The sequence below is a fragment of the Salmo trutta genome, chromosome 34 (genome assembly GCF_901001165.1).
Source record: "Salmo trutta chromosome 34, fSalTru1.1, whole genome shotgun sequence".
In the NCBI taxonomy this organism is placed as follows: domain Eukaryota; kingdom Metazoa; phylum Chordata; class Actinopteri; order Salmoniformes; family Salmonidae; genus Salmo; species Salmo trutta.
In genome coordinates this window covers 28,076,679-28,100,258 of record NC_042990.1, presented here as the reverse complement: position 1 = coordinate 28,100,258, position 23,580 = coordinate 28,076,679, and the positions used below count along the sequence as shown (strand labels likewise).

Sequence of the window (23,580 nt, the reverse complement as noted above, 5' to 3'; positions counted from 1 at the left end):
CAAACATACAACACACTCTACTGTACACTACCACACACACTACAACACACTCTACTGTACACTACCACACACACTACAACACACTCTACTGTACACTACCACACACACTACAACACACACTACTGTACACTACCACACACACTACAACACACTCTACTGTACACTACCACACACACTACAACACACTCTACTGTACACTACCATACACACTACCACACACACTACAACACACTCTACTGTACACTACCACACACACTACCATACACACTACAACCCACACTACCATACACACTACCACACACACTACCACACACACTACAACCCACACTACCATACACTACCACACACACACTACCATACACACTACCATACACACTGCCATACAAACTACCACATACACTACCATACACACTACCATACACACTACATACACACACTATGACACAAACTACCACACACTACCATACACACTACCACACACACTACCACACACACTACTGTACACTACCACACACACTACAACACACTCTACTGTACACTACCATACACACTACCACACACACTACAACACACTCTACTGTACACTACCACACACACTACCATACACACTACAACCCACACTACCATACACACTACCACACACACTACCACACACAGTACCACACACACTACAACCCACACTACCATACACTACCATACACACTACCACACACACACTACCATACACACTATCATACACACTGCCATACAAACTACCACATACACTACCATACACACTACCATACACACTACCATACACACTATCACACACACTACCATACACACTACCATACACACTACATACACACACTATGACACAAACTACCACACACTACCATACACACTACCACACACACTACCACACACTACCATACACACTACCATACACACTACCACACACACTACCATACACACTACCACACACACTACCACACACACACACACACACACACTACTATACACACTACCACACACACTACCACGCACACTACCATACACACTACCATACACACTGCCACACACACTACCATACACACTACCACACACTACCATACACACTACCACACACACTACCACACACACTACCATACACACTGCCACACACTACCATACACACTACCATACACACTACCACACACACTACCATACACACTACCACACACTACTATACACACTACCATACACACTACCATACACACTACCGCACACACAACCTCACACACTACCACACATTACCACACACACTACCACACACTACCACACACAATACCATACACACTACCACACACACACACACTACCATACTCACTACCACACACTACAATACACACTACCACACACACTACCACACACACTACCACACACACACACACTACCATGCACATGACCATACACACTACCACACACACATTACCATACACACTACCATAAACACTACCACACACACTACCACACACTACCACACACACTACCATACACACTACCATACACACTACCACACACACTACCACACACACACTACCACACAAACTACCACACACTACCATACACACTACCACATACTACCACACACACTACCATACACACTACCACACACATTACCATACACACTACCATAAACACTACCACACACACTACCACACACTACCACACACACTACCATAAACACTACCACACACACTTCCACACACTACCACGCACACTACCACACACACTACCATACACACTACCATACACACTACCACACACACTATCACACACTACCATACACACACACACACTACCATACACACTACCGTACACACTATCACAAACTACCATACACACCACCACACAATACCACACAATACACAGGAGGTTGGTGGCACCTTAAATGGGGAGGACGGGCTTGTTGTAATGGCTGGAGTGGAAGAGTTGGAATGGTTTCCATGTGTTTGATGCCATTCCAATACGCATTCAAGACGTTATTATGAGCCTTCCTCACCTCAGCAGCCTCCTGTGATACACTACCATACACTACCATACGCTACCATGAACAAACATACAGCATACATCTTGGAGGAGGCTGACTCATATTGAGAGGATTCTCCACTCTTATTAATTTGTCTTCCTGTTTATGTTTTATACTTTTTCTAGTGTTAAGACATGTGTATACTCAGTTTATTCTTGCCATGTTGATGTCTCTTTTAGAAAATGTTGTTGTCTAAGAAAGTGGTTGTGTTTTTAATTACAGTTGAGGAATTTACCAGAAAACAGATACATTGTAAAAATAGAGCCATTTAAATGCAAAAGCCTGAATCTTTCTCAGTCACGTAGGGTTGATCCTAACTTGAGATAGATGTGTAATATGAACTTGTGCATCATACATATATTGGTGTGAGAAATCTCAGCAAAACTTTTGAGAGCAGGGATCTGAGTGCAGGGATCTCAAGTTAAGAACTCAATCAAAAATATGCATTTGAAAGGGATACAGTGCCTTGCAAAAGTATTCATCCCCTTGGCAGTTTTTCCTATTTTGTTGCATGAAAACCTGTAATTTAAATTATTTTGGGGGGGGATTTCATGTAATGGACATACACAACGTAGTTCAAATTGGTAAAGTGAAATTAACATAAATAAATATATATTTAAAATATGAAAAATTGATGCGTGCATATGTATTCACCCCTTTGCTATGAAGCCCCTAAATAAGATCTTACATCCCACAGAGCACCATTAAATGCATTCTTAAAAAAATGTAAGAATATGGCACCACAACAAACCTGCCAAGAGAGGGCTGCCCACCAAAACTCACGGACCAGGCAAAGAGGGCATTAATCTGAGAGGCAACAAAGAGACCAAAGATAACCCTGAAGGAGCTGCAAAGCTCCACAGCGGAGATTGGAGTATCTGTCCATAGGACCACTTTAAGCCGTACACTCCACCGAGTTGGGCTTTACGGAAGAGTGGCCATAAAAAAAGCCATTGCTTAAAGAAAAAGATAAGCAAACATGTTTGGTGTTCGCCAAAAGGCATGGGGAGACTCTCCAAATATATGGAAGATGGTACTCTGGTCAGACGGGACTAAAATGTAGCTTTTTGGCCATAAAGGAAAATGCTATGTATGGCGCAAACCCAACAGCTCTCATCACCCGAGAACATCATCCCCACAGTGAAGCATGGTGGTGGAAACATCATGCCGTGGGGAGGTTTTTCATCGGCAGGGACTGGGAAACTGATCAGAATTGAAGGAATGATAGATGGCGCTAAGTACAGGGAAATTCTTGAGGGAAACCTGTTTGTCTTCCAGAGATTTGAGACTGGCACGGAGGTTCACATTCCAGCAGGACAATGACCCTAAGCATACATGTAAAGCAACACTCGAGTGGTTTAAGGGGAAACATTTAAATGTCTTGGAATGGCCTAGTCAAAGCCCAGACCTCAATCCAATTGAGAATCTGTGGTATGACTTAAAGATTGCTGTACACCAGCGGAACCCATCCAACTTGAAGGAGCTGGAGCAGTTTTGCCTTGGATGGGCAACGATCCCAGTGGCTAGATGTGCCAAGCTTATAGAGACATACCCCAAGAGTCTTGCAGCTGTAATTGCTGCAAAAGGTGGCTCTACAAAGTATTGACTTTGGGGGGGGGGTGAATATTTATGCATGCTCAAGTTTTGTTTTGTCTTATTTCTTGTTTATTTCACAATAAAAAATATTTTGCATCTTCAAAGTGGTAGGCATGTTGTGTAAATCAAATGATACAAACCCCTAAAATATTTTAATTCCAGGTTGTACTTTAATTCCAGGTTGTAAGGTAACAAAATAGCAAAAATGCCAAGGGTGTGAATACTTTCGCAAGCCACTGTATCAAGCAATGTCTTTGCTGAGCATTCTTGCTCACGTTTCTTAATGTAATTGTTTTATTTCTTTAAATTAAAAATGAGTCCTGAGCTGTACATTTGTGATATTATCGTATTATGGGTGCTGCTTTTCTCTGAAATGTTTACTACTCTCTCTCAAATGGGTTTCATCCATAATGGTCGTCAATTATTACCTTGTTTTTAAAAATCTATTCTTGTTTACATCAGATTATGAAATGTATTTTTTAAATTCTAAGTTTTCTTGCGAGGAAAGAAAATATGCTTGTTTAAAATACAATTTTGTACCATGGTTATAGACATCAACTGGATAGGGCTATTAGGCACTACTCCCCATTAGGAATGCATTGGCAACTTCAGTGCCAACTCTGGAACATGAGCCGCAAGAACTAGAAGTGACCAGCAGAGAGCAGCATTTCATCACAAGAGAGAGCAGACTAGACCTAGATGCAAAAGCATGAAACATACCGCCTCCTGGAGGTCAACTGTAAGAAGTGATAGCATATCTGCAACATATGAACGAAGAAGAAATTCATGTGATTATCAGTCACATTTTTTAATCAGGAACTATTACAGTTGGAGTCATCTTTACAATACCTTTGTCAAGCATTCCCTTTCTCAGTGTAAAGAAGACAACATCTTTGAGTTAAATTAGTGCAGTGGTGGAAAAAGTACCCAATTGTCATACTGAGTAAGAGTAAAGATACATTAATAGAAAATGACTCAAGTAAATGTGAGTCACCCAGTAAAATACTACTTCAGTAAAAGTCTACAAGTATTCAATATACTTAATTATCAAAATTAGATGTAATTGCAAAAATATACTGAAGTATCAAAAGTAAAAGTATAAATCATTTCAAATTACTTCTATTATGCAATCCAAACGCCACCATTTTTGTATTTTTTTTTTTACAGATAGTCAAGGCACACTTCAACACTCAGACATAATTTACAAATTTGCATTTGTATTTAGTGAGTCTGCCAGACCAGAGGCAGTAGGGATGACCAGGGATGTTACATTTACATTTAAGTCATTTAGCAGACGCTCTTATCCAGAGCGACTTACAAATTGGTGCATTCACCTTATGATATCCAGTGGAACAACCACTTTACAATAGTGCATCTAAATCTTTAAGGGGGGGGGGGGGGGGTTAGAAGGATTACTTTATCCTATCCTAGGTATTCCTTAAAGAGGTGGGGTTTCAGGTGTCTCCGGAAGGTGGTGATTGACTCCGCTGTCCTGGCGTTGTGAGGGAGCTTGTTCCACCATTGGGGTGCCAGAGCAGCGAACAGTTTTGACTGGGCTGAGCGGGAACTGTGCTTCCTCAGAGGTAGGGGGGCCAGCAGGCCAGAGGTGGATGAGCGCAGTGCCCTCGTTTGGGTGTAGGGACTGATCAGAGCCTGAAGGTACGGAGGTGCCGTTCCCCTCACGGCTCCGTAGGCAAGCACCATGGTCTTGTGTGAGTTGGACCATTCTCCTGTCTTGTTAAGCATTCGAAATGTAACGAGTTCTTCTGGGTGTCAGGGAAAAATTACGGAGTAAAAAGTACATTATTTCCTTTAGGAATGTAGTGGAGTTAAGGTAAAAGTTGTCAAAAATATAAATAGTAAATTAAAGTTGAGATACCCAAAAAACTACTTAAGTAGTACTTTAAAGTATGTTTACTTTGTGCTAACATAATTGCAAAAGGCTTTTCTAATGATCAATTAGCCTTTTAAAATTATAAACTTGGATTAGCTAACAAAACGTGCCATTGGAACACAGGAGTGATGTTTGCTGATAATGGGCCTCTGCACGCCTATGTACATATTCCATAGGAAATCAGCCGTTTCCAGCTACAATAGTCATTTACAACATTAACAATGTCTACACTGTATTTCTGATCAATTTGATGTTATTTTAATGGACGAATAATGTGCTTTTCTTTCAAAAGCAAGAATATTTATTTGTAAGTGACCCAAAACTTTTGAACAGTAGTATATATATATATATATATGGTATGTACAGACAGTGTGGACAGTATATGAATAGAAAAGTTGTATACAGCAGCAGTTATATAGGATGAGCCTTGACTAGAATACAGTATATACGGTTGAAGTCGGAAATTTACATACACTTTAGCCAAATACATTTAAACTCAGTTTTTCTCACAATTCCTGACATTTAATCCTTGTAAAAATTCCCTGTCTTCGGTCAGTTAGGATCACCACTTTATTTTAAGAATGGGAAATGTCAGAATAATAGTAGAGAGAATGATTTACTTCAGCTTTTATTTCTTTCATCACATTCCCAGTGGGTCAGAAGTTTACATGCACTCAATTAGTATTTGGTAGCATTTCCTTTAAGTTGTTAAACTTGGGTCAAACGTTTCGGGTAGCCTTCCACAAGCTTCCCACAATAAGTTGGGTGAATTTTCACCCATTCCTCCTGACAGAGCTGGTGTAACTGAGTCAGGTTTGTAGGCCTCCTTGCTCGCACACACTTTTTCAGTTCTGCCCACAAATGATCTATAGGATTGAGGTCAGGGCTTTGTGACGGCCACTCCAATACCTTGACTTTGTCACCCTTAAGCCATTTTGCCACAACTTTGGAAGTATGCTTGGGGTCATTGCCCATTTGGAAGATTCATTTGCGACCAAGCTTTAACTTCCTGACCGATGTCTTGAGATGTTGCTTCAAAATATCCACATAATTGTCCTGCCTTATGATGCCATCTATTTTGTGAGGTGCACCAGTCCCTCCTGCAGCAAAGGAACCCCCACAACATGATGCTACCACCCCTGTGCTTCACGGTTGGGATGGTGTTCTTCGGCTTGCAGGCCTCCCCCTTTTTCCTCCAAACATAACGATGGTCATTATGGCCAAACAGTTTCATCAGACCAGAGGACATTTCTCCAAAAAGTACGATCTTTGTCCCCATGTGCAGTTGCAAACCATAGTCTGGCTTTTTTATGGCGGGTTTGGAGCAGTGGCTTCTTCCTTGCTGAGAGGCCTTTCAGGTTATGTCGATATAGGACTCGTTTTACTGTGGATATAGGACTCGTTTTACTGTACCTGTTTCCTCCAGCATCTTTACAATATCCTTTGCTGTTGTTCTGGGATTGATTTGCACTTTTCACACCAAAGTATGTTCATCTCTAGGAGACAGAACGCATCTCCTTCCTGAGCGGTATGACGGCTGCATGGTCCCATGGTGTTTATACTTGCATACTATTATTTGTACAGATGAACGTGGTACCTTCAGGCGTTTGAAAATAGCTCCCAAGGGTGAACCAGACTTGTGGAGGTCTACAACATTTTTTCTGAGGCCTTGGCTGATTTATTTTGATTTTCCCATGACGACAATCAAAGAGGCACTAAGTTTGAAGGTAGGCCTTGAAATACATCCACAGGTACACTTCCAATTGACTCAAATTATGTCAATTAGCCCATCAGAAGTTTCTAAAGCCATGACATCATTTTCTGGAATTTCCAAGCTGTTTAAAGGCACCGTCAACTTAGTGTATGTAAACTTCTGACCCACTGGAATTGTGATACAGTGAATTATAAGTGAAATAATCTCTCTGTAAACAATTGTTGGAAAAATTACTTGCACAAAGTAGATGTCCTAACTAACTTGCCAAAACTATAGTTTGTTAACAAGAAATTTGTGGAGTGGTTGAAAACAAGTTTTAATGACTCCAACCTAAGTGTATGTAAACTTCCAACTTCAACTGTACATATAAAGTGTGTAAAACAGTATGATGGCATGGAGATTGAAGCTGTTTCTCAATCTCTGCCTTCTAGATGGTAGCGGGGTGAACAGGGCGTGACTCGGGTGGCTGAGGTCCTTGATGATCTTCTTGCCTCCCTACATTCTTAGAAAAAAGGTTCTATCAACACTGAACAAAAATATAAACGCAACATGTAAAGTGTTGGTCCCATGTTTCATGAGCAGAAATACAATTTTGGGCACAAATTTGTTTACATCCCTGTTACTAAGCATTTCTCTTTTTCCAGAGAGGTAGGTGGGTACCAGGTTGTGTAGGGCTTTGTAGCTGAGGAGGAGTGTCTTAAAGTCAATACGGAGCTTGACAGAGAGCCAGTGTAGATTGATGGGGATTGGTGTGATGTGTTCAGTTGATCTGGTGCGGGTTAGGATTCTATCAGCAGAGTTCTGGACCTTTGGAGTCTATTGGTGAGTTTGGCAGGGATACCAGTGAGGAGAGTTTTGCAATAGTCCAAATGGGAGGGTTTCGGTGCTGGAGTGACAGTGAGGGGCGGCACCTGGAGATATTGCTGATGTGAAAAAATGTCTGTCCTGGTGATGGTTTTTATGTGGGGTTCGAATGAGAGGGTACTGTCCAGGATGCCACCGAGGCTTTTGACTTGTTTTGACAGTGGGACTTGGAAACCATCTATGGTGATGCGATTGTGCTGAGTTTGTGCTGTTTGGAGAAAGTGGATTTGAGGCTAATGAGTATAACCTCTGTTTTGTTGCTGTTGAGTTTTAGGAGGTTCATGCTCATCCAGCTCCAGACATCTTGAAGGCAGCTGATAAGGGAGGTGGGCGGGAAGTGGTGGGTTTGGTGGAGAGGTAGAGCTGGGTGTCATCTGCATATCAGGGGTAGTGAACTTTGTAATGTTGCATGATCTTTCCCAGGGGGTATATGATGAAGAGGAGTGGACCCAACACTGACCCCTGGGGACACCCTGTGAGAAAGCCGCACACCCTGATCTGCGATTTTTCAGTTGCACAAACTGTTGGCGGTCAGGGAGGTAGGAGGAAAATCAGGAGAGTGCAACACCCGTGACACCAACACCAGCCAGATGTTCCATGAGGATTGGATGGTATCGAAGGCTGCACTCAGGTCGAGGAGGATGAGGATAAATAGCAGCCCTGAGTCAGCTGCACGGACGAAGTTGCTTGTGATTTTGACCAGTGCTGTGTTTGAAGAGGAAACCAGACTGGAACGGTTACTGAAGGTTATTGGAGTTGAGATGGTGTTGTAGTTGAGTGGCCACAACCCGCTCCAGTATTTGGGAGAGGAAGGTTTGAGATGAGACACATATTGTTCAGGTCATCAGGACAGCATTCAGCTCTTTAATGATAGGAATAACAGCAGTGATCTTGAGTGGAGAGTTCGATGCCAGAGGTGAGGGAAGAGTTGATTTTGCCAATGAGGAGGGGAGAGATGGAAGGCAGGCTTTGACAAGGCTGGTGGGCAGTGGGTCAAGTTAGCAGGTGGATGATTTGGATTTGCGGATGAACTCAGTGATGAAGTTCTCAGTAGCGAGGGTGAAGTCAGAGAGGCATGTGGTGTAGCCTGGGCCTTCCAAGGTGTTCATCCAGGATAGGTTGTCAGCAGCAGTACTCGGCATTGGAAGTAGATGTTGTTTGATTTTGGCGTGGAATAAGTTCAGGAACTTGTCACACTGTTTGGTGAAGGGGTCTGCAGGGAAGTTGTCACGAGGCTAAAGTAGGTGGTTTTTGTTGAGGATATCTTAGTCGCACAATTTTACATATAACTAACATGTTTGGTGCCGTATTTCTCTTGTTGAATGACAACAAATACTTAATTGAAGAATCCCTACTGTTGCTGAATCACCAACGAAGGGGCGTAGACTTCGGCTATCAACTTTGGCTTGCCTCGAGGAAAAATGTTGTGTGCAAGGAGAGCCTAAAAAAACACTTAGGTTTAATATCAACTGGAGACTGCTTCCAAGATGTCCGACCATTATTTTCAAGGTAATCTACTCACTTTCGCATACACCAATTCAAGGACCGTCTATATCTGATTTGTATGGACCGACATCACATGCGCACTAGCACTCAGTGTGCACAAGGAGCAGCTCGAGCAACGACGGCATCAACACCTCATCCAGAAACATTTTGATGATTATAAAATGTTATGTTGTGATGAAAATAATCTGCCTCAGCAACAATTATTTGAATAATTCAATGGATGTTCTGTGCAATTTTCAAATCTGACTTCTCTATGTGGCCGTCTACGAAAATTGTCTTTCTGGGCTGGGCGTCAGTCCCGAATCGAAACTGTAGGAGCAGTAGAAATTGTACTTCTAAACCGGAACCCTTGGAAAAAACCCTTGACGAAGACCAAAACCAACAAAAACATCACAAAATGTCATCATAATACATTCAGCAACTCTTCCGAACTGTTTTGGATGGGATGCATGCAGACACCGTTACACCTATCCAATCCTGTCAGACCCACCAACTAACTAGGGGATAGGGGGCGACTGACTGTAGGATTGGGGCATACCACTGAAGTTTCAATCACTCATGAACTCCCCTTCCTCAGGGCGGAGCTAGATAGCATTTGTGTCCAATCAGCATGTGGGAATCTGGCTGTGTTTGTGCATATTCATGAGCAGTAGCATTGTTTGTCCAATGAGCTTGTGGGAACCTGTCTATGGGGATACATTATTTATGAGGCAGCGGTGTGTACAAGTGTTTCTCAGTGTGTGTGTGTGTCTTGGTGTGTGTTTGTGTCTCCATGTATGTGTGTGTGTGCGAGGGGCTTTCAGGAGCTCCTGTGTTCACTGGGGCAGGCTGTAGGGCTGCGTTACACCTCTCTCTCATTCCATCTCTCCCTCCATCCAACAATTCCTCTACACCACTTTTACTAGGTGGAATTTTCGGGGCTGCGCACATAGCCCCCATCCCCCTTTGGATTCCCTACCGTTTCTGTCCCGGCTTGAAGGAGAAGACGGGGAGAGCGGGAGAAAGCAAGAGAAGAGAGGATTTCATGCTGAGGAGAGAGAGAGGGATAGGAGAGAGGGATCATGACTGGACTCTCGGCTGTGTTGAAGAGCTGGGTCGTCCTGCAGACTCTGTGCCTGGCTCTGGCCCAAGTGGTGAGTGGAGTGGACAGGGGAGCTTAGGGGTGTACCCAGGCTGGGGTGCTTTTGGCTGGGGTACGGTGGGATTGAAGTCCCCAGGAGAGAGGGACTGGTGGTGAAGGTAGACGGGGACTACTGGGGGGACCGCTGTGCTTGTTATGGTTTTGTTGTCACACTGGCTAGATGTGGTTGGAAAAATACATTTTGGAATTGGGTTGTTTCAGAAGAGTGAATGATCACAATCTTGTTTCAGGGCTTAAGTGTTTCATCATAGTCATAACATTGTTGTAATGATGAGTCTAGAGCTGCATGAAGATCAGTTGTGTAATGTGTGTATTTGTGTGTGTTGTGTGATGTGGCATTGTACATACATATATACTGTATCTTCCTGTGATGGACTATGTGCCTTGATTCTGTGGATGACGTTTCTACCTGAATACAGATGAAGAATGTCTCCTTTTTCAAATGGATGGTTATTCCTGAAGAGCAGTTGGCGGGGATACAAAACCATTTCACATTTTTGTCAAAAAGGAGATTCAGGACAGAGTCATCAAGGGAGAGCGACACTTACACTGGAATTCGTCTGGACACACACAAGCACGCCGACGTACACACACACACACACACACGCGCACACACACACACACACACACACACACACACACACACACACACACACACACACACACACACACACACACACACACACACACACACACACACACACACACACACACACACACACACACACACAGGCCGTGTATTCAAGACACCCATGTGCCTTTACTGCGAAGCCCCCTATTCAAACACACACACACACACACACACACACACACACACACACACACACACACACACACACACACACACACACACACACATACAGAGAATGACCGACCTGAAGATGCCCTCCACCAAATCACACCTACGTGATATCCAACAGAAAGTTACCAGTGGATCTGTCTGAACAAACAGGACCATTGTATTGAATTCCCAACCTTTTTTCTGAATGATTGGCAGAATTCTGGAATACCTCTCCACACAGTATGAGAATTCTGTGTTGTGACTGGATGAGACTGATTGAAAAATCGATTCAAGGAACTGCATATCCAAAGGAAGGGGATGGGATGGGGGGAGTGCCTTGGTAAACATCTTTCCTCCCCCTACCTACTACCTTAAATTACTTGGTGACAAATATTTTCGTTTTACACCCATTTTGGAAGCAATTTACTTCTTACAGGATGTGAGATTTTTTACATTTCTATATGAAAAAAAATTACCTCATTCATCAGTCATATTTTTTCTCATGAGCTCTGGATAATTGTATTACATTTTTTACATAATTCCAAATACAGTCTTAGAAAAAAGGATTCCAAAAGGGTTCTTCGGCTGTCCCCATAGGAGAACCATTTTTGGCTCCAGGTAGAAACCTTTTTAGTTCCAGATAGAACCCTTTTCGGTTCCTTGTAGAACCTCTGTGGAAAGGGTTCTACATGGAACCAAAAAGGTGTTCTACCTGGAACCAAATAGGGTTCACAAAGGGTTCTCCTATGAGGACAGCCGAACAACCCTTTTAGGTTCGAAGAGTGTAGGCTACCAGTGGCATTGGATTTGTATTGGCCTTACATGCTTTATCAAAATGGGATGTTTCTAGGTGATTCATTCACTTCAAGTTTATGATGCATTTGTCTTGTTTCTAGGATTGTATTCACATGAAATATAACATTTAATTGTAGTTATTAATTCCCACTTGATCATGTGTGATTGTCTCATGTGACATTGTTGTGCCTCATTTATCAATTAGGACTATCCAAACATTGGTTGAAAAAGCACCTGGTTCAAAACTAGTCATGTCTCCATTATAAAAAGGCCTGCAATAAAATTACACACAAAATCTCAAAACGTGTGAAATGTTTTACTGCATTTTAGTTATCTCACATGTTCTATATAGTATGAAAATAATATGTATCCAATTGGATGGATACCAAAAAGTGATACATTCTAAGGCCAGGTAATTATCTACAAAACCCATGCACACTTCATTTTGTTTTCATTTTTTCCAGAGCGGTCCTCTAGGACCTCAGGGCAATCCCGGCCTGCCTGGGCCCTCTGGCACCCCCGGGTCCGACGGCATTGATGTGAGTATTACCTCCGCTTTGCCCTGAGCCAACAGGTTGTCACAAAGACGGGCATTGTACCCAATGGAGCAATCTGAGGTAGTACCGCGCTTATACCACCAGAGGGCGGACGGAATGAAAACACAGCAGCACAAAAGAGCTCTGTTTCCTGCAGCGAGAGAGGTCTTTGAGTTGGGGGCTTTCTCTCCTTCCAGAGGGAAAGGTTTGGGATCATATCGTGGTAATGTGATACCTTTGAGGTATTCTCAGTCTAAACAAAGCCATGTTCTGAAAACATGTTGAGAATACAGAATTACACCATGAGTGGACAAGGGAAGAAACTAATGGTGAGGCCTATATGATCCAAAGGGATTCTGATGTTACAAGTTAGGCATGCTTTTATCCAATGCAATTAGTTGAAGAGCTGTTTCATCCCCAAAGCCAGGTAGATCTAGTGTTAAAGATAATGGTTTAGGATTATGTCAATTCCCTCACTGTTTTGGACAGAGCGGCTCATTCTCTATCTAACTAATGGAAGGCTATGGACTGGCAGGTTGATGTTTGATGTGAACATGGATCACCTCTTGTGGGTTGGAACTTGGAATAGCATTTGAGGGCTCTGGGGTCAGATATTTATCTGCTATGATGTGTGATGTCACCAAAGGGTGGGCTGTAATAAGAGGGCGGTGAAACATAATTCTGTCCAAATGTAGATGCCGGCTGCATTTCATTCCAAAAAGGTTGTTCCCTCCCATCTGCCCTTGTTCACTCTCCTTTGCAGACCTGAGTGGACTAGGGTAGGTGTCAGCAATAGTCCTATCATGATTGGAAAGTTCCCTCACTCCACATTGAGGGCGTAGCAAACATGAGCTGTCAATCATGGCTGGATCTTAAAAAAAACATTTTCCCTCTCATCTCCACCTGTGACAAAATGACCCTTCAGATCTGTATGGAACTGGATAGGTGTATACGCAATAGGTTGATGTCACTACTAGATACTATGCATCTCAGTGGTCTAAAGTGGCGTCCTCTCCTTATCTGATCTTTCTTATACCTGATCTGAAACACTGGCTAGATGAAAGCAATATGGAGGGTGTGTTACACTATATTTTAACAGTCCTGTATAAGGCATTTATAAGGCATTTACCATTTAGGGTTAGGTTAGGGTTATGTAAAGGTTAGGGTTAAATAGCGTTCACTTTAGATTAGGGACTGCAAAAATACTTTACTTATGATTAGTAAATAGTTGATCAATGTGGGAGTAATGAGTAATAAAAAAGTGTTACTTGGGTGCCTACCAAGAATTATCTTTCACTTGTCCAGAACTTACAGGAAAAGTCTGTTCAGATTGAGGAAAGGAGATAAGGTAAGGAAGTCACTGTTCAAGATTGAGATACAGCCATAGTCTTCTGTTTGGGTCAGGGGAGGTTTCACCAATCCTTCCAGATCAACAAGGGGCTGTCATAAAGGACTTCTATGTCAAGGACTTTGTAATCTACATAAACTGACTTCCATGTCATCAATCTCGGAAAGTAGTGAACATACAATACCAAGTGTTAATATCATGTCTTTCTTTCTTGTTCCTCTCTCTCTTCACAGGGGGAGAAAGGACCTCCTGGTCCTCCTGGCCCACAAGTAAGTTACTGTATGTGTGTGTGTGTGTGTGTGTGTGTGTGTTTGTGTGTGTGTGTGTGTGTGTGTGTGTGTGTGTGTGTGTGTGTGTGTGTGTGTGCGTGCGTGCGTGCGTGCGTTTGTGTGCATGTTCAATGGTGTTTGTGTGAGTGTGTGCACTTTACACTGACAATATCTCTGATGTGTGTGTGTATACCTGACTATGGCTGTGTCTCTGTTCTCAGGGCTTGAAGGGGGAGCCAGGTGAACCTGGTCCAGATGGAGCTCCAGGAGAGAACGGCATTGACGTAAGTCTCCTGTCTATCAGCTGCTAAGTGTGTCTGTAAGAGACTGACAACAAGACAAAGAAAATGTGAGGGAGAAAGAGAGAGAGAAAGAAAGAGAGAGAGAAAAATGGATGAGTTTGTGAAGGAAAAAGAGAGAGAGAGAGAGAGAGAGAGAGAGAAATGGATGAATTTGTGAGGGAGAAAGAGAGAGAGCGAGAGAAAGAGAGTGAGAAAGAGAAAATGGAGAAAACGTGTGTGTGTTTGTGTAAACCTGTAGGAGTGAAAAGCATTGTATGTCCTGATGCATAGATGTACTGTAACCTAGCAGTAACAACATAAAGCTCAGATAGACTGAGCTTTATGTTGTTATGAAGGTGGCTGTTTTCAGGAAACTGCTTCTCTCTAAATAAGGTAACGGAAACACTCTGCTGGTCTCACAGTCACACGCTGAGAAACATTCCACAGGGATTTACCCTGTAATCCGGCCCGGAATCTCAATCCTAGTTTTCCTGCTGATTACCTGGAAGTGTCAAATCCAATCAGACTACTGATAGTCTCAGTGCTGTAATGGGAATTCAGGTCACATGTATAGTATATGTCACAATCCCCAGGCTCTGGCAGGCACTAAAGGTGCAATCTGACACCTTCATTTCAAAGTGCTGCCCCTGCACTTGTTTGTGAACTGTGGGGTGAGTCCTGAAAAAAGTAGCAGGCTGTTCAATAAAAGTTTAGCATTAGAAGAGACAGAAGTCACCTTACAGTGCTGTGTTATTAGAGCACACAATGAATACAAACCATTCTTATATTTACGACAACCTCATTATTGAAGTCCACAACTATGATAACACTCTATTGGTGTTCCACACCGACCTTACTGACTGAACACATCACTCTATCTCTCTACGTCTCCAGGGTTTGATTGGAGCGAAGGGAGATCGGGGTCCTGTCGGGAACCCTGGACCTAAGGTAAGGACCATGGTGGGGCTCTACATTGGATGCAAACTATGAGAGAATAAACCCTCATGTTTTTGTTGTTGTTGTTGTTTATTGTTGTTTTCTACAGGGCCAGCCTGGGCCTGGTGGTGAACCTGGACCCACTGTAAGTACTAACGGACTCAACAGAACCTGAACACTGTTCAGTACAGACTACATATAGCCTGAACACTACAAATCCACTGGAACTAACCCTCCATCATCAGTAGGGCCCAGAGTTTTACCCGACCACATGACCTAACTAGGATTACAGAGGTATGTAGCCCCTAGTCATAGGGGCTACATAACACAGGCATAACAGCTGTTAGCAGCTGACTGATTTACAATGTTATAACTAGTCTCGTCCAACAGCCGTGTACAGTGGGTCCAAGACCTCTGATACATGGTCAGATATTTGTTCATCCCTCTAATGTTTTGTAGTGAGGGTAATCTGATCCTAGATCTGTGGTTAAGGCAGGTTGAGGAATACTACATGTAGTTACAGTAAAGCACACTAGGTGGTGCTGTGTAGCTATATTTGACACACTACTAGACAGACTGTACTGTATTGACAGAGTGGAGTCAGTTAGTGATATGCTCGGATGAAGCATTGAATTAAATGAATTCCATTACTTATTATGACACATTGAACATTGAACACACATTGATTGCTTTCTCTACGTCTGGGTTAGATTGATGAACACTGTCTGTCTAGTGTTCTGTCTCTGTAGACACATCTGCTCTTAATTGAATTTAAATACGATAATTGTTGAAACAAATCATACATGAGTTATTATGCACATTTGTTTGTGATTATATGATTACAAAGACTTAACTAATCTAATCACAGACTTAACTAATCTCTCATTCCCCTTTCCCCCTCTCTCTCTCTCTCTCTCTCGCTCTCTCTCTCTCTCTCTCTCTCTCTCTCTCTCTCTCTCTCTCTCTCTCTCTCTGTAGGGACCCGGACTGCCTGGGCTGGCTGTAAGTAGCTATTTGTTAATTATATCCCTATAATTAAAGACTTCCTCCAAAAAAAAGAACTAGTCAGACACTGCATATTACATTCTGAACTGAATTACATTGGCAGTGTATCCTCTTCTGGAACTAGTCAGACACTACATATTACATTCTGAACTGAATTACATTGGCAGTGTATCCTCTTCTGGAACTAGTCAGACACTACATATTACATTCTGAACTGAATTACATTGGCAGTGTATCCTCTTCTGGAACTAGTCAGACACTACATATTACATTCTGAACTGAATTACATTGGCAGTGTATCCTCTTCTGGAACTAGTCAGACACTACATATTACATTCTGAACTGAATTACATTGGCAGTGTATCCTCTTCTGGAACTAGTCAGACACTACATATTACATTCTGAACTGAAATACATTGGCAGTGTATCCTCTTCTGCCAAATGGATGAAGATTCTCTTCCTCTTTGTCTTTAGGGAGCCCCGGGCCCAATCGGCCTTCCCGGTAAAATTGGACAGACTGGATCTCAGGTAAGACCCTTACCATTGTTGTCTTATGTCAGATAACATACGTTACAGAATCTGTTAGCTACTCTTCATCTTCATCATTTCATTCCCACCATCCTCTTGCTTCCTCTTCTCTCAGGGCATATTGGGAGCACCTGGACCTCCAGGAATTCCAGGACCCCCAGGAAAACCAGTAAGTTTACACCTAGAACCAGCAAGAAACCAGTAAATAAACATATAGTACAAGTAAAATCCACTAAGTACACACCTACCACCAAACCGCCAAACCAGCAAGTACCAACCTAGTAATAAAAACCAGTAACTTAAAACTTGTAGGAAACCAGTAAGATGGTGTGGGCTGTAATAAGTAATAAATACAACTTGTAAGAAACCAATAACTTAACGCAAAAGAAAAACTTTTGTTACAAGCAAGAAACCATTGTTCCAGAGATAACCCAGTAATCCCAGTACATTCTCACCAGTAAGTGTACCAGTACGCTCCCCAGAGCAGCTGTGTGTGTCTCTTAGCTCCCCAGTTCTTCTACAATGTACACAGTGGGTGATTTCAGGTGGGGAGCAGCCTCACAGAGTGATGCTCCCAGCCATGGGGAGTCTATTTGTCTTAGTTTGCCGGTGTTGCAGAGTAAATAAAGTCCCATTAGACCTGGCTCCCCTGTCTCATCTCACTGCTCCCTGCATACCTCAGCTAAGGGGGGCCATGTTGTACTGAAACTAAGTATACACACACAGTCAGAACAGCTGCCTCAGCAATGTAAAAATCTCCTTAGTCTTCCTCTTTCTCTTTCTCTCTCTCTCTCTCTCTCTCTCTCTCTCTCTCTCTCTCTCTCTCTCTCTCTCTCTCGCTCACCTCATCTGTCTTCTTTGCATATTTCTCTATTCAAACATATATTGTTGTCACTCTCTCTTTCTCTAGGGACCTCCAGGGAAGTTCTTGGGAGGAGAAGAGGGCAGCGCAGACTTCCAGGTAAGATCCCTCCACACCTCCTCCTCTTTTCTGTTTGTATCTGTTCTACCCCACTGAATCTGTTCTACCCAACTGAATCTGTTCTACTCCACTGTATCTGTTTTACCCCACTGTATCTATTCTACTCCACTGTATCTGTTCTACTCCACTGTATCTGCTCTACTCCACTGTATCTGTTCTACCCCACTGTATCTGCTCTACTCCACTGTACATGCTCTACTCCACTGTATCTGCTCTACTCCACTGTATCTGTTCTACCCCACTGAATCTGTTCTACCCCACTGTATCTGCTCTACTCCACTGTATCTGTTTTACTCCACTGTATCTGTTCCACTCCACTGTATCTGCTCTACTCCACTGTATCTGTTCTACCCCACTGTATCTGCTCTACTCCACTGTACATGCTCTACTCCACTGTATCTGCTCTACTCCACTGTATCTGCTCTACTCCACTGTATCTGTTCTACCCCACTGTATCTGCTCTACTCCACTGTACATGCTCTACTCCACTGTATCTGCTCTACTCCACTGTACCTGTTCTACTCCACTGTACATGCTCTACTCCACTGTATCTGCTCTACTCCACTGTATCTGCTCTACTCCACTGTATCTGTTCTACCCCACTGTATCTGCTCTACTCCACTGTACATGCTCTACTCCACTGTATCTGCTCTACTCCACTGTACCTGTTCTACTCCACTGTATCTGTTCTACTCCACTGTACCTGTTCAACTCCACTGTATCTGTTCTACCCCACTGTATCTGCTCTACTCCACTGTACCTGTTCTACTCCACTGTACCTGTTCTACTCCACTGTATCTGTTCTACTCCACTGTGTCTGTTCTACTCCACTGTATCTGTTCTACTCCACTGTATCTGTTCTACTCCACTGTATCTGTTCTACTTCACTGTACCTGTTTTACTCCACTGTACCTGTTTTACTCCACTGTATCTGTTCTACTCCACTGTACCTGTTCAACTCCACTGTATCTGTTCTACTCCACTGTATCTGTTCTACTCCACTGTATCTGTTCTACCCCACTGTATAGAGGAGCTAGTTATAGTGGAGCTGGTTATAGGGGAGCTGGTTATAGAGGAGCTGGTTATAGGGGAGCTGGTTATAGGGGAGCTGGTTATAGGGGAGGGGATGGTGTAGCAGTGTCAGCTCTAGTGACAGGAGGAACTAGAGTCCTCTTGAGTCCTCATCAATTCCTCTCTACTTTTTTCTCCTCCTCCCTCGCTCTCATTAGAGAGGGGTCCTGTCACAGAAGATTCACACTCTTTCTCTCATAAACTATCTCTCTCTCCAACCATCGATCTCTCTTTCCCTCCCTCTCTCTCCTTTCATCTGACACCGAAAGAGCTCCCCTATAACCAGCTCCCCTATAACCAGCTCCTCTATAACCAGCTCCTCTATAACCAGCTCCCCTATAACCAGCTCCCCTATAACCAGCTCCTCTATAACCAGCTCCTCTATAACCAGCTCCCCTATAACCAGCTCCCCTATAACCAGCTCCCATATAACGATCTCCCCTATAACCAGCTCCCCTATAACCAGCTCCCCTATAACCAGCTCCTCTATAACCAGCTCCCCTATAACCAGCTCCCCTATAACCAACTCCCCTAGAACCAGCTCCTCTATAACCAGCTCCCCTATAACCATCTCCCCTATAACCAGCTCCCCTATAACCAGCTCCCATATAACCAGCTCCCTATAACCAGCTCCCATATAACCATCTCCCCTATAACCAGCTCCTCTATAACCAGCTCCCCTATAACCAGCTCCCCTATAACCAGCTCCCCTAGAACCAGCTCCTCTATAACCAGCTCCCCTATAACCAGCTCCCCTATAACCAGCTCCCCTAGAACCAGCTCCTCTATAACCAGCTCCCTCATACTGTAGTGTTGCTTTGTTCTCTTTTGGCCGAGGAGGAGATTCAATTATACTTAGACTTTTGACTTTGGTGTTCTCCTCACTCTTCCTCCTCCCCATAGACTCTTAGAAAAAAAACATTTTGGGTTCCATGTAGAACCCTTTTGGGGTGCAAAAATTGACCCTTTTGGTGTACCTTCCGTCCTCTCTTTCTCTCTCCACCAACTCTCTCTTAACCACCTCTTTCTTTATTTCTTTCTTTCTTTCTTTCTTTCTTTCTTTCTTTCTTTCTTTCTTTCTTTCTTTCTTTCTCTCTCTCTCTCTCTCTCTCTCTCTCTCTCTCTCTCTCTCTCTACAGTGTCCAATCAACTGTCCAGCAGGGCCTAAGGGTCCCCAGGGACTGCAGGGGGTCAAGGTAAGTGAGTCATTATCAGGAGACAAACAAGATATTTTCCCATCAAAAATCAAAATAAGGTAATTCTGTATTCTGTGTACAGTATTCCTGTCAGTGCCGCTGTCATTTATTGGCTGAATAACTAGTTAATTGATTTAAACATCTATTTGTATTTATTAGGGATCCCCATTAGCTGTTGCCAAGGCTGCAGCTACTCTTCCTGGGGTCCAAACATTACACATAAAACAAAAGATAAAACAGCCCATAATACAACATTATTACACAACTACATATCTACAATACAAAATGTAATATCACCATACAACAATATTTAAAGGAGTGCGTGTGCTAGCTTTTGTGTGTATGTGTGTGTCTGTACCTTTGCGTGTGTCTCTTCACAGTCCCCACTGTTCCATAAGATGTATTCTTATCTGTTTTTTAAAATCTGATTCTACTGCTTGCATCAGTTACCTGATGTGGAATAGAGTTCCATGTAGTCATGGCTCTATGTAGTACTGTGCTTCTCCCCAATAGTCTGTTCTGAACTTGGCATGTCTTGTGGGGTATGCATGGACATCTATTACTGTGATAAGGACGTTATAACAGTAAACTAACTTAATATTCTCTTTTAGGGACACAAAGGTCGTGCTGGTGTGCTGGGAGAGCCTGGTAGCATTGGGAAACTGGTGAGTCTTATCGAGTCTGTCTATCTGTTTATTGACGTCCCTGGTGGTCTCTGTCTAATCATTGACACCTGCAAGTGCATCCACAACAAAGTGTAATAGGTTACAGATGCATGGTCTTGGATCTATCTGAGTCCTTTATATCTTACAATCATTTGGGGGTGCAAAAAGCAGTCTTTTCACACAGTAACACACACACACACACACACACACACACACACACACACACACACACACACACACACACACACACACACACACACACACACACACACACACACACACACACACACACACACACACACACACACCAGTAGAAGGAGCAGGCTTAGCGCTAATGAAGCCCCCTGAGGCACATGACTGGCACTAATCTGGGTGAGATTAGTCAGGCCTGGCCCGGGCAGCCAGGCAGCACGCAGCGAGCTCAGATGAAAGGGATGGTTGAGAGCCAGGTACATGTGGAGTGGATAAGAGAGTAGGAGTTAGAACGGCCTACTCAGCCTGGTGCTTTAAGCAGAGCTAATGAGCCCCCAGTGGGACCTGAGACACTCCTCCAGAGTAGGAAGGTTTAGCACCTGATCTGCACTCTGCCTGTCTCAGTCTGGCACTGCACTGCTGATCACTGCTCAGTGACTGAGTCAGAGGCACTAACATGAACACACACAGAGAACACTTCATTCTACTGGCCGGTTTCTGTTTGCTTCTATTTACTAAGCAGTTATGTGGTAGAGATAATCAGCTGGCACCAATACATACATGAAACACTTTGAGTTATGTTATTGTCACACTTTTAATTTCTATCAGCTGGCACCAATACATACATGAAACACTTTGAGTTATGTTATTGTCACACTTTTAATTTCTATCCTTCTCCTTCTCCCTCTCTCTCTCTCTCTCTCTCTCTCTCTCTCTCTCTCTCTCTCTCTCTCTCTCTCTCTCTCTCAGGGTACGAAGGGAGAGGTCGGCATCTCTGGGGAACAGGGAATCCCAGGACCCCCGGTAATGACCTTCATCTACCTATGACTGAACTTACATACACAATGTTTATTTTTTTTATATATATATTTTTCACCCCTTTTTCTCCCCAATTTCGCGGTATCCAATTAGTAGTTACAGTCTTGTCTCATCGCTACAACTCCCGTACGGACTCAGGAGAGGTGAAGGTCGAGAGCCACGCGTCCTCCGAAACACTACCCAACCAAGCCGCACTCCTTCTTGACACAACGCCCACTTAACCCGGAAGCCAGCCGCACCAATGTGTCGGAGGAAACACCGTAAACCTGGCGACCGTGTCAGCATGCACTGCGCCCGGCCTGCCACAGGAGTCGCTAGTGCGCGATGAGACAAGGACATCCCTGCCGGCCAAACCCTCCCCTAACCCAGACAACGCTGGGCCAATTGTGCGCCGCCCCATGGGTCTCCCGGTCGCGACTGGCTGCGACAGAGCCTGGACTCGAACCCAGAATCTCTAGTGGCACAGCTAACACTGTGATGTATAGATACACAATGTTATGAACACATTATAGTACAGCAATATGGTCAGAGCCCAGACGTTGTGAGAATGAAATACAGATATGATGCCACTTTTACATATGCAACATCGACACAATGTCCTTTATTTCAACTCTCTTTCTCTCCATGTCAGGGTCCTATGGGATTGAGGGGTTACCCTGGAATGATGGGCCCCAAGGGAGAGGTGGTAAGTTAAAACACACCTCTCTACCTCCTTTACCACACTCCCTCCATCCACCACACTTTGCACTCCTCCACCTCTCCTCCTTCCCCTGTTTGCTTCTATCTGCATAATAAATACTATCGGTCCCTTTCTATGGGGACATATGGAGAGAATCCCAAACTCTCTCTCTCTCTCTCTCTCTCTGGATGTTGTCTGGGGCCCCTGTTCCTCCATCTATGGTTAATGATCCAGGAGAGCCATCTATCTTAGCATTAGCTGCGTTAGCCAAGTTAGCGCCCAGGCCCAGCTAGTTGCCAAGCAGAATGGCTGGCTGTTTGTGTATATCTCATATTTGTCAAAAGTACTAATTGCTACCTGATAATTATCCTTTTTTCACAGTGGTTAGCATGTTAGTGCTCATTAGCATGTACATAGATACTGAAGGAGATACATAAATATAAATAAGAGTCGAAACATACAAGCCATTTATTACTATGAATGACCATTAATCTACTTCCTGAAATGCCAATGAGCAGGAAGTGACTCATTATCATTTCCTGTATCTCGCAGGGACCTCGTGGTTACAAGGGCATCAACGGACCGGTTGGCCAACCTGGACCCCCAGTAAGTATCTAGGTCTTGGAAACTGGTATTTCCCAGTATGAGTTGATGGGTTTAATTGATAAATCTGATCAGAAGTGTTTGTCTCTCCCCGGTAGGGTGAGGAGGGACCCCAGGGACCACCTGGAG

The 23,580-nt window shown here is 43.5% G+C and overlaps 1 protein-coding gene across 1 annotated transcript in view; it reads left to right on the top strand.

The window, feature by feature from the left end:
* The first annotated feature begins 10,410 nt into the window (after window positions 1-10,410).
* Window positions 10,411-23,580, top strand: part of LOC115173931 (collagen alpha-2(IX) chain) — a 20,072-nt gene continuing 6,902 nt past the window's right edge. Inside the window, exons 1-16 of the mRNA XM_029732448.1 lie at window positions 10,411-10,757; window positions 12,806-12,880; window positions 14,459-14,494; window positions 14,716-14,778; window positions 15,670-15,723; window positions 15,821-15,856; window positions 16,690-16,713; window positions 17,191-17,244; window positions 17,360-17,413; window positions 18,155-18,205; window positions 20,437-20,493; window positions 21,105-21,158; window positions 22,101-22,154; window positions 22,801-22,854; window positions 23,401-23,454; window positions 23,550-23,580. The exon at window positions 23,550-23,580 is cut by the window's right edge and continues 23 nt beyond it. Of these exons, the coding sequence (XP_029588308.1) occupies window positions 10,686-10,757; window positions 12,806-12,880; window positions 14,459-14,494; window positions 14,716-14,778; window positions 15,670-15,723; window positions 15,821-15,856; window positions 16,690-16,713; window positions 17,191-17,244; window positions 17,360-17,413; window positions 18,155-18,205; window positions 20,437-20,493; window positions 21,105-21,158; window positions 22,101-22,154; window positions 22,801-22,854; window positions 23,401-23,454; window positions 23,550-23,580 (823 nt within the window). The 5' untranslated portion in view covers window positions 10,411-10,685. The remainder of the gene's footprint in view (window positions 10,758-12,805; window positions 12,881-14,458; window positions 14,495-14,715; window positions 14,779-15,669; window positions 15,724-15,820; window positions 15,857-16,689; window positions 16,714-17,190; window positions 17,245-17,359; window positions 17,414-18,154; window positions 18,206-20,436; window positions 20,494-21,104; window positions 21,159-22,100; window positions 22,155-22,800; window positions 22,855-23,400; window positions 23,455-23,549) is intronic.